The sequence below is a fragment of the Ambystoma mexicanum genome, chromosome 2q (genome assembly GCF_040938575.1).
Source record: "Ambystoma mexicanum isolate Mex_15411 chromosome 2q, UKY_AmexF1_1, whole genome shotgun sequence".
NCBI classification, from domain to species: Eukaryota; Metazoa; Chordata; class Amphibia; order Caudata; family Ambystomatidae; genus Ambystoma; species Ambystoma mexicanum.
This window is the reverse complement of record NC_090924.1, coordinates 1,394,759,870-1,394,772,265: the sequence shown is the minus strand read 5'-3', so window position 1 is coordinate 1,394,772,265 and position 12,396 is coordinate 1,394,759,870. Positions and strand designations below refer to the sequence as shown.

The window sequence follows — 12,396 nt, the reverse complement described above, 5'->3', positions numbered from 1 at the left end:
CCACCTCACAGGGTGCGGTGTGTGCACAATGTGTGTGGCCTAGGAGCCGCTGCAAAACAATCCCCTCTCCCTCTGGAGCTGTAAACCCATGTTCTTAGCACATCATCGGTTTTGCAGCCTTGAACCAATGGGGATAGTGAGTGTGGAATAAGGGCAGGCCCATAATAGTGTGATTCAGGAAAAAGAAATTGAGTTGACACCACCCACCATGTCCATCTATAGGGGCGTGTGTTCAGCAGTGCCCATTGTAGAGCTCAAGGTACCACTCAATGCAGGAGAGCCCCCTCTATGATCGGTACATGCATTGCCCCAAGTTGCCGGGCATACCAACCCCACCTAACAGCATTAGACGCTGCTGCCACTTCCATCACTCTCTGTGAGTGCACGCCTTGCTCCCTAAATGCACCAAAGCGGGTGGGGTGTAGCCAGAAAGAGATCAGCCCAGGCTTTGTAGTCCCTCTCCTTGCTGTCAGAACCAGAAGTATTGCCATGCACAGCACAAATGGTGCTCTGCCCCCACGGAAGGTGGCAACGTGGGGTGACGCGTGCACATCCTGGACTGTCCTTCACACCATGCACAACCGAGCATCATTCCCCGATGCGTGTGGGATGGGAGGACAAGTCGGCCACACAGATGCTGGCATCTCAGTCTGTTCTGAAACTGTAGGTGGGAGTGGCTGGGCCCAGGCTAACAACTCACAACAAAGCCCCATGATACCTTTCTGTGCTCAGTAAATTCCATAGGGACCATCACCATGCATGCATACCATACATACTCCACTTCCTCCATGTATCAGTGGTCCGAACGCATTCCTCACTAAAGCCAGCACCAATGACCTGATTGTATTCTTGTGCATTTGAGGGAGTGGGAAGCATGCGACAGTACCAGCTGGAAGGGGGGTGGTGGGGGGGGGGATTGGTGCCTTTCTCTCAGGCACCTCTCTTCTCCTAATATCAGGTACATGGTGCCCCGACAAACACCACCAGACCAGTTATGGGGCCCCCAATAGAAATCCTTGATCATCTAGCCTTGGGCCCAGCTCTTCACCCGGGAGAGCACCTACTTACTGGGGTTCCACAGGAGTCACCTCCTCCTACTTACTGGGGTTCCTCAGGAGTGACCTTCACCTACTTACTGGGGTTCCTCAGGAGTGCCCTTCACCTACTCACTGGGGTTCCTCAGGAGTGACCTTCACCTACTTACTGGGGTTCCTCAGGAGTGACCTTCACCTACTTACTGGGGTTCCTCAGGAGTGACCTTCACCTACTTACTGGGGTTCCTCAGGAGTGACCTTCATCTACTTACTGGGGTTCCTCAGGAGTGACCTTCACCTACTTACTGGGGTTCCTCAGGAGTGCCCCTTCACCTACTTACTGGGGTTCCTCAGGAGTGCCCTTCACCTACTTACTGGGGTTCCTCAGGAGTGACCTTCACCTACTTACTGGGGTTCCTCAGGAGTGACCTTCACCTACTTACTGGGGTTCCTCAGGAGTGCCCTTCACCTACTTACTGGGGTTCCTCAGGAGTGACCTTCACCTACTTACTGGGGTTCCTCAGGAGTGACCTTCACCTACTTACTGGGGTTCCTCAGGAGTGACCTTCACCTACTTACTGGGGTTCCTCAGGAGTGCCCTTCACCTACTTACTGGGGTTCCTCAGGAGTGACCTTCACCGTGGCCCAATCCCCGCATGTACCAAAGGAGATCCACCCTGAAGCTCATGTGACAAGCCCTCGAATCCCAGCAGGAAGGGAGAACATGGGAAGCAAGGAGGCCAGCCTAGGAGGACTCCTCAGGATTCCACGTCCCAGGGGACAGGGGAGAAACCAAGATGTGGATCACTCGCAGGATCAAGCGGGGGCGGAGGGGGTGGGTTCAACATGAAAAAGAGAAAATATATTGATTAGGATACCTGACATGGAGGTGGAGCACGCATAGAGTAAGTAATGTGATCAGAAAGAGGGCACGTGATGGTAATGTAACATTTCACTGGACATGAGGCTGTGATATGTTTCGAACACTGTGTGAATTTAGGACCTTCTTCAGGGGGTTGTGGCATGTGGGTGGTCTTCTACGTAAGTAGTGTTGTAAAAGAAATTAAATGGTGTTGATCGTTAAATCCCATACAAGTTGATTGGAGGACCTCTTGTCAGGGAGCAATTATCCTATCAGCTGTGTGGTACATTAATCTTACAGATGTGAAATTGCACCCTAATGAAAAGTCTGTGTAACATGACTTCTCCGTCTTGAGCCGGACCTCCTTAAGTTCCGGACACTCCTCAGGGCCTGCCTCTTCTCTTCCTCTTTCTCTGTTCTTCTCCCTTGCTAACCTCTCCTTTCTCTCCTTCTTATGATATGCTGCGGCATTTATAACGCGCCTATACACAAGTGTTTCAAGGCGCGATGAGGCAAGGGAGGGGAAACAGAAGGAAGACAGACAACAATCCTACTAGGCCAAGTGTCATTCAGATCATGCAAGTGCATGGGAAGGGGGAAAGGGAAAAGTGCGCGGGAAGGGGGAGGTGACAGTGCAGTACATGGGATGATAAAATAAATAACAGTAAGTAAAAGTACGGCCAGCAGATGGCAAAAACAGGGTAAGTGCAGACATCAGGTGTAAAGTTCTGGTAGTGGGACTGTAGAGAAACAGAAAACAGTCCCCAGGTGTGGGGGTTGCTAGGAAGGCAGTGCAGGTGTGCGACTAGTGGGGGAGGGACCTGGGCCCGAGAACAGAGAATGGCCAGATAACCAGTGCAGTTTCAGTTTCAGCCAGAAAGTCAGCAGGGGAGAGGAGGAGAACAAGCAGAAGCAAAGAGAAGCAGAAGCTCCTTCATTCTCATCCCCAACCTGTTAGTCTGCTGACTGGTCACCTGGTGCACCTCCAGAGCATCACAGGTGCCAGGCTCCCCCGCCAGTCATGCACTTGCCTCCGGGCCTATGCACTTCTGCCTCGCATTACTGCACTCGGAATATGTGCCATGAGGGTGGCACCCACTCTGCACCTAACCCTGGCCCTACTGAACTGGGCACACTTGCCCCTTCCTCCTCCCTCGCACTTCTGTTCTGTGCATGTGCACGACCTGGAATGTACTTGTTTGCCTGTCCTGTCCTCCTCTCCCTTCCCTTCCTAGCTGCCTGCATGCATAGGCGCATTCTTACCAAACTTCTCTTGTCTTGTATGTTCCTCCCTCTCCCCAGCCCACCCCCCCATTTCTCCCCCACTCTTTGTCATGCACTTATACTAGTAGAAATGCCCCGGCCTAATATGCTAGTTATTGTAGTTAGTTCATTCGGAATCTTCAAGGCCTAAGAATGACGATGATATCTTCTTGTTGCCTTTCCCGCCTGTAAGCGCTTTACAAATAAGCAACTACAATAACATGAGGTGGTTTGGAAAGCAAAAGAGGCCCTGGAAATAATTTTCAAAGCGCCCCCATATTTCACATTTTCAGCAAGCCTAACCCTTTTACTATGGGGAAATGTGGAAATACCACACAGAAGAGGCACAGGGTGCAGAGGCCTACAGGGAACTCTCCAGAGTTCCCTATAGGCCAGTCCACCCCTGACACTTACAATGTAACAAAATGATGTAAACAGCGTAAAGATGTATAAGGCCCAAAGTGGCACGTAAGGGGATCCCGAGTTGGGGGACGAAGGGGACCTAGTTCTGCTATTCTTACTGTCATGTGGGAGCATCACACAGTAAAATCACCACGGTGAGGGCAGGATCACTACTTAATGTCAGAAGTTGCTCTAAAAGGTGTTCTTTCCTGCATATCGGCAGGGAGGGGCAGTATTGTTTTAAATGACTTTTAAGAATTTTAAAAAGAAAACCACACCATGAGTTTGAAAATACTTCTGCAACTCTACTAAAGCCTGATGTTACAGATGTAGGGCGTATTGTGCTTTCTATGCAAATTCCTATGTATCTGGAATATTTTTACAAGCATAATTAGCAGATAGGTAGTGCTTTGCATGCATGTATTTATGGGCTTACTAAAGTGGGAACCTAGTTGGGAAGCAACGATGTGCTGTACATAGGGGACACACCCAGGGGTTACAAGTAGAGTGCAAGGGTAGCTGGGGTAGCTAGAATGGGGAGTGGGGATCTGCAGAGGGAGAGAGAGGTGGGAGTGGGTGGAGTGATCCGCAATTGGTGACATGTTCTTTAAGACATAGCTCTCAATGCACACACTTTTGGCAGGTGTCACCCGCCATGAAGTCAGTCCTCTAACGCCCCAAAACCCCTTACCCGTCCATATACTTCAATGAGCTCTTACATGCCAAAAAGAAAATCATCTGTGTTCATCCTCCATGGGTACTCAGAATGTTGAGAGCTTTGGTAAGAGCGGGGTGTTCAGGTCTTTCTTGAAATGTAGGATAGAGGGTCCTATCTTATCTCTGCCTGTAACATGTTCCAAAGTCATAGTGTGTTGTAGGAAGGCGTGTTTACTACTTTTGTGCATGCATAGGTCACTCCTAGGGTATGTCCTCCTGTAGCTATTAATACACTTCTACAAGCCGCACATGTAAACCCTTATTTTGTGGATCTGCCCGTGTGATTGGCTAATGCATAACCAAGGCAACTCAACGGTATGGCCTTCAGAGCCCGCCCAACCTCACTTACAGGGTATTAAAAGGTTTCCTGAAAGGCCATTGCCTCTGAAAGCCCAGTCGGGATAGGGCAGAATCAGTCATGTGGCAAGTGCCCTGTCATGTGACTGAGTCTGTCCAAGGCTTGGTGGCGTCTCAGAAGAAGCGTTGTGCAGCCATTTGCCGTTAGCAGTGTTCTCAGAATTGCAAATGGCTGCTCCCCGGAGAGCTTTCCGGGAAGAACATTTGTATAGTGAAAACCTTCTTCTACTTTAAAGATGACATTCCTTGTCTTGCTCTCTCCACAGGGTGGTCGACGGGATCGAGGATGACGACAACGAGGGAGGGCAGGCGTTCGACTTCGGAGCAGACCAAATCAGGAGGGAGTCCCGGCTCAACCATAACTTAGGTGGCAACCTTTAGCATTTGTACAAAGTTACAATAACGTTTCTCCCTTGATTCCCTCACTGTGTCTTGATTGTCACCGCCTCCTGTCGTTTTCCCTGCATCATAACCCCAGAGGGAGAGGCAGGACATGACAGTACTGTTATTTTTATGAGATGTCACCTCTAACTCTGTCAGAAACAATTGATGAGCAAAGACTCTGACTGAGGTCTCCTTCACGCTGCGCGATTAGATAAATTGGTTGTCAAGACCATCCTTGTCACCGCACAGTCCACATCTTATCACCACCGCCACCGTCAATGATAATTCAGCTAGTGCGGCTGCGCAGACAAGACCACCAAGACCCAGCCCTTTTCCACAGTGTTGCATAAACTGCATTTATCAGGAACTGAGCCCTGTACATCGGCAGGGTGACTGGGATACATTATATGGTTGCAGGGTGGAACAATCCTCACAACATAGCGTGTATTACCGGCATACAAGGCGTCTTAGCGAGGAATACACAACACTTAAAGTTAGTGGGAAGCATGCAACAGTGCTGAAAAGGAGGGTGTGGTGTAACGGTACGATGACGTTTCATCGTGCAATGTTTTTTCGCGGGTCTTTTTACTGCGATTCTTTTAATGAAAAAAACCCATCACATTTTTAGGGGGGTTAGGCAAATATATGTTTTGGGTGTGGGTGTTTGAGAATAGCAAAAACATTTAAGGGTGTGGGAGGCAGGGGATAACACCCCAAAAATAAAGAAATTCTGCTGTTAAAAAAAGGGGAAAAAACATCCTGCGATGAAATGAAATGGAACCGGTGTAACCAGGGGTGGGTTGTAGAGGGAAGTAATCAGGAGGGATACTGAGCTAGGTGGGTTCAGCAGTGTATCGCCCCATGATGAAATGACATGGCACCGGTGTAACCAGGGGTAGGTTGTAGAGGGAAGTAATCAGGAGGGATACTGAGCTGGGTGGGTTCAGCAGTGTATCGTCCCACGATGAAATGACATGGCACCGGTGTAACCAGGGGTAGGTTGTAGAGGGAAGCAATCAGGAGGGATACTGAGCTGGGTGGGTTCAGCAGTGTATCGTCCCACGATGAAATGACATGGCACCGGTGTAACCAGGGGTGGGTTGTAGAGGGAAGTAATCAGGAGGGATACTGAGCTGGGTGGGTTCAGCAGTGTATCTTGTGAGTTGTGAAGAAGCTGCTTCTTGAAGAGGGGAGTCAACTTCTTTTCTTAATTGCATGAGGGTGGGGAGTGCCTAATGTGGATGGTTGTGACGTGCCGCAGTCTGGGAGCCCAGACCCTGACGTTTCCTGTTTTTCTTTTTCTTTTCTATTGTTCTAGTCAATTCTTCTAATCACAGGAAAATGCAAGAAGAATGGTAGAGAACTGATTTCCAAAATGATTGATTACACCCTTTAGTTTCCCCCTGCACTGGCACTCGGCAACTAACTAGGCAGCCTTGATACAAGCTCTTTCTTAAATGTAACACCTTAATGGCCAGAGACCGTCGCACAAGCCCACTATCAGTAACACGGAGGCCTACACTATTCTGGGGCATGGAGGGCAGCCAATAAGCTTTTCCAAATCCAGGACTCGAGGGCAAAGTCCATGTCGGATTTTCAGAGAACCGCTCATTAATATTCATGAGATAATTTGCATACTATGATTCTAAATACATTTTTCTCGTGAACATTAATATGGGATATCCTGAAAACCAACAGGATTCTGCAGGGGTCAAGTCCTAAAAAACAAAGTGGGTGGACTCATTAGCATAAGCATGATGATGATGATGAGGTGACGTCGCCAGAAATTAGCATATCAAGGTTAAAAATGCACATTGCATTCAATTGGCTTTGCATAACCATTCAAATTGCACAGGAGGAATGGCATTGGCCTTTCATAAAATCAACACACACACAAAAAACCAAGAGAAGATATTTTCTTCTAATAGTGTTTTTGAAAACGTTAAGAGATGGGCATGGTTTAAACTCCAAGAACCAATACAAATGTTTCCCCTGCAGCATGCAGAGCCGAAATGGGACAATTCAGCTTTAGTTGTTTGCCAATTATCTTCGGTTTTTCTGGTGCAGTGGTGAAGTGCCTGGCCTGCGGACCTGGCGACCCCGGGCCGGTGTACATTTACAAGTTTAAAAAAAGCAGGAACTGTTTGCTCATTTTTAACACGGCCTCCAAAATACCCAGGGGGGCGGGGCCCGCCCTCTGAAAAAAGTGGGTGGACTGCGCCACCCTCTGAAAAAAGTGGGTGGACTGCATCCACCCGCATGTACCCTCAACTTGAGCCCTGTAATTCTGGCCCCCTAGAGGCCTAGAGTTGGACAGCCCTGCGAGGAATACCAGAAGACATACAAGGGAGAAGAAATGCAGCCTTTAATCCCACAGCTGTGAAATATGCCAACTCTTTAAGGCCCAGAAAACCCGAGTTAACCGTCCTGAATGAAGTGAAGGCCCTTAACAAGCTGCAGGACCCGCATCTCCAGGCTGTAGGGCTCATATCACCCCAGCCGAATGCCTGGCTTCTAGGTTTGGAATAGGAACACGTTCCCGCGCCAAATGCGCTGCAGTCAGCGTTTGAAACGGGTCCACTGAACGGCAGTGAAAGGTATAAAAAGAAAACGCGAGAACCAAATGAAAAAAGCAATCAAAGATGGCTGCCACATAAAATAAGCGTCAGGTGTAGGCACCTATCATCCCTCTTTCAGTGAAATTTGGGGTATTGCAAGGGGTAGAAAGAGGGCAATGACGCGGAGACGAGGCACTGCCAAAGGGTATCACTAGCGCACCGCCATCAGAGGTAGGAAGAGGCCTTCTGAAGTAAATAGAACTCACCCCTTATCTGAGGCCTCAAAAGGCAATAAGGTATGTAGAGCTGCTCTGGAAGATTAGAATCGTGGCACCATGCTAGCGGTTATAGCACGGATTACTTTTACCACAACTTCTGGTTGCTATTAAGACATTTGCCAGCTTAAAGAGTAAGGGGTGCATGTAACAAAAGTATGGGTGGTGTTATATCCACCTTACGTCCCGCGACGCGGTGATGTAAGGCGTTCTAAATAAAAGCCCCGCCCCCGCTCAGAAAGAGCAGTTCCGGGCAAGACAGCAACACGTTTGGTGTCCGTGTCAAATCATTGCTCCCGCCGGAGCTGCGCAACGGGGCCTGGCAGCCTAGGGCCCTGTTCTCATGTCTCCTGCCGACGCATCAGCAGGGAGACACAATCCTAGCCAGTGTCACCATTACCATAGGAAATGATTAACCTATTATATTGGCTGGAAACTCAAGCTACTAATTAATCGTTAGTGCAATCTAGCGTGCAAGCAGTCAGAATGTCGTTAACTAACACAAGCGGCCATTTTGTTCAGAGGTTAACCAGTAATTTAGGGCGTGTACTCTAGCGTTGCATCATCCTGCTCATGGTTCTATCCACTGTGCGATGGGGGATAACAGTGATCGCGGGGCGAGGGGATTCGGAAACAGATATCAGGACCAAACATTCTGCACTACTTTAGCTAGGATTTGCTCCAAGGCATCTTAGATTTCCATAGTCTCAATAATTTGCAGTGGAGAAAATCTTGTGCAAAAACCTTTTACAGAGATTTTCCCAGGTGCCCTTTGGAGTTGCACCATTACATCTCAAATGTGTTCTGTGCATTGTGAAGGTACAGTGAACTTCTCAAACACCATCCATGGACTTCCAGATTTGATTGTGCATTTTCATATATAGTGAGTTTTCCAATGATGCTCCATGCATCTCCAGATTTGTTGGTGCATTTTAATAAATACAGAGTCTTCCAATGATGCTCCATGCACCTCCAAATTTGCTTGTGCATTTGAGTATATGGAAAGCCTTCCCATGATGAGCCATGTGTCTACAGATTTGTTTGTGCCTTTTAATACATAGTGAGTTTTCGACTGACTCTCCATGCATCTCCAGATTTGTTTGTGCATTTGAGTACATAGTGAGTCTTCCAATGATGCTCCATCCATCTCCAGATGTTTTTTTTGCTTTTTAATAGTGAGTCTTCCAATGATGCTCCATCCATCTCCAGATGTTTTTTTTGCTTTTTAATAGTGAGTCTTCCAATGATGCTCCATCCATCTCCAGATGTTTTTTTTGCTTTTTAATAGTGAGTCTTCCAATGATGCTCCATCCATCTCCAGATGTTTTTTTTGCTTTTTAATAGTGAGTCTTCCAATGATGCTCCATCCATCTCCAGATGTTTTTTTTTGCTTTTTAATAGTGAGTCTTCCAATGATGCTCCATGCGTCTCCAGATTTGTTTGTGCATTTCAAAATATAGTGAATCTTTCAGTGATGCTCCATGTGTTGTGAGAAACCGGAAGGATAGCTCAGCGGCAGCGTGCGCGTCTTCGTCTTGGAAGCAGGACGACACGAAGCAACAACAGGTTCGATCCCCGGGTCCGCGCTTAGAAACCTCTGGGTGTTTAAGCGCGTTATAAATACGTAACTAAGACAAAAAAAAAAAAATGCGCAACTAAGAAAAACAACCAATTCCTGTAACAGCGCCTCGATGCCTGCGGGCTGTGTGAGCGCTTTATAAATGTAAAAAAAATAAAAAATAAATAAAAAGGTGTCTCACCAGCTAGTCCCCATGGATCCCTCTTTCATGTAGCAAATGCACAACCATCTCCTTTGGATCCAGACCCTGAGGGTGGACCAGTGCAGGAGGATCACCTGGGTGAGGGGCCTTTGGGAAGTGGGAGTGGGACACCAGATGACGAGATGCAGTATTCCCGTCCTGCAATATCTTTACCCCATCCTACCAGATAGGATACGTGGGAACTCTGCCCTCCCACCCCTTTCCCTACACAAACACTTTCACACCAACTGCCCGCTCTGACAGAAAACAGACTAACACCCGAGCTGTATACCTGACATGTTCCACAACTATGGTCAGGAGAGGTCAGGCAATTACTGACAATTACTCACACCTGACTTCCAATAAACTTCCCCACATGGATAAAAGGCAGTGCGCTAGAGCACTTTCTGAGCGAGGCAAAGCACACAAAGGAACCGCAGTTTCAAGTCGGCAGCTGAATGAGGGGAAAAAGACAGCCAATCAACAAGTATTCACAAGGAGGGAATACCCTTAACCTTTTTGGCAAGAACCGTTTCTTTTAAGAGACCTTCGACAGTCAAAGCGTAAGGCCCGGAGACCAGGCTGAAGAATCCTACATTGTGTGTCGAAGATATCGGAGGACCTCCCGCATACCTAACAAAGGCGGGGAGTAGCAGCAGCTGCTGTAGTATCGTCATTGGTTCCAAGAACAAAACAGCGCCAGAGAGATCAATAAAGCCGGTGAGTTGGGGAGACCGATGCAAGACCGGTCTGTGTGGAAGTCAAGGTTGCAAGCGGCAACATTGTATAACGAGCTTTGGAACGAACATTGTTAAACGTGTTTGATGAAAGACTCGAGTAAAGCTAAACTACTGATGAATGTTTGAACTTGAGAAGGAAAGATACAATACCATTGGCCCGGCACCACAAGGGTGCTCAATCGAATGTCTCTGTATGGTATCCAACCCAGAAGTTAAAGAAATGAAAGTAGAGGAGTGCTAAGAACATTGCGTGAAGCAAATCGAAGTGGTCCTGCAACGGTTTAAGCAAAACCCATCGCACATTCAAAAGTCTTCGATTTTAATATCAAGTGGAAAATGCAGAAAGAGTGATTATGATATCATGGTCCGAGCCCGAACGAGAGAGACCAAATGTGAATATTGTACTAAAGGGAGATTCCTGACAGAGGGAGATCAAGTGTAAACATTGTGGAGGGTCTGAGCCTGACGGAGGGCGAACCGTGGCGAACAGTGAATTACCTTAGAACTTGTGAAAGTAAAAATCCTAAAGAGAAGGAACTTTTATGTTTGTTCGTTGGATCAGGCACTCTGTAATAAGAGACTTTGGATGGTAAAGAGATTTTGATGCAGAAGGCTCTGATATTTGTGTTTGGAACTGCATCCTTGTGGCCGAGAAGCCAGAGTGTGTGCGGGGCTTGAATGTGCCACCTTACTCCGTGCTGAAAACGTGGGGAAGGGAAGCCAATTAACTGCTCAACTATACTGACTTATCATTTCCTGAACACTTTTCTTTTTGCATGACCTTGTTACCCACACCCTTTGTTATTAGAAGTAAGGATTGGCAGTAGGTGTATTGGTATAGGCCCTTTTAATTTGACAGAGACTCCACTAGGACTGCGTTATTATTATTTTATGGTCGTAGCTTGCTCCCATCTTTAGAGTTCGAATTTAACCAACCCAGTCTGTCTTCACTGTTTGATACCATGCTTTCCTTACAGTTCTCCAGATAACATTGCATATTTTAGTACATAGTGAATCTTCCAATGATGCCCCATGTGTCTCTAGATTTGTTTGTGCATTTTAATATATAGTGACTCTTCCAATGATGCTCAATGCACTTCCAGATTTGCTTGTGCATTTGAGTTTATAGTGAGCCCTCCAATAATTCTCCATGCATCTCTTGATTTATTTGCGCATTTTGATATATAGTGATTCTTCCAATGATGTTCCAGGCATCTCCAGATGTGTTTGCACATTTTAATATATAGTGATTCTTCCAATGATGCTCCATCCATCTCCAGATGTGTTTGTGCATTTTAACATATAGTGAGTCTTCCAATGATGCTCCATCCATCTCCAGATGTGTTTGTGGTTTTTAATAGTGAGTCTTCCAGTGATGTGTCATGCATCTCCAGATTTGTTTGTGTATTTCAATGTATAGTGAGTCTTCCAATGATGCGCCATGCATCTATCTCCAGATGTGTTTGTGCAATTAATATATAGTGAGTCTTCCAAAGATGCTCCATCCATGTCCAGATGTGTTTGTACATTTTAATATATAGTGATTCTTCCAATGATGTTTACAGCATTTCCAGATTTGTTTGTGGTGTTTAATAGTGAGTCTTCCAATGATGCTCCATGCACCTATCTCCAGATGTGTTTGTGGAATTTATTATATAGTGAGAGACGTCCAATGATGCTCCATTCATCTCAAGATTTGCTTTTGAGCATGTTGAAGATGCAATGAACTCCCCCCCCAAAAGATGACATGGTGTCCATCCCAAATTTGTTTGGATGGGTTTTGAAGACAGCGAGCCTCTCAAAGATCCAGATGTGCAGGAATGCCTTTTGAAGCTGCAATGAGCACCCGAAAGAAGCTCCATGCATCTCCAACTCTGTTTAGAAGAATTTTGATGATGTGGTGAACCTCTCAATGATGCTTCATACATATCCAGTGGGTGCACTTTGAAGATGCAATCAGCTCCCATATAATCTTGTGCTCCTCTCCTGTTATGCTTGGATGCAGATCTATATAGAATGGTTCTGCGTGGGCGGGGGTACCCAT

At 46.9% G+C, this 12,396-nt stretch overlaps 1 protein-coding gene across 2 annotated transcripts in view; it reads left to right on the top strand.

Moving 5' to 3' along the window:
- The window catches only part of KCNH8 (potassium voltage-gated channel subfamily H member 8), a 1,879,819-nt gene that overhangs the window by 1,767,345 nt on the left and 100,078 nt on the right, over positions 1 to 12,396 (top strand). For both annotated transcript variants that reach the window (XM_069648885.1, XM_069648884.1), the window contains one exon: positions 4,902 to 5,002. In XM_069648885.1, the coding sequence (XP_069504986.1) occupies positions 4,902 to 5,002 (101 nt within the window). The remainder of the gene's footprint in view (positions 1 to 4,901; positions 5,003 to 12,396) is intronic.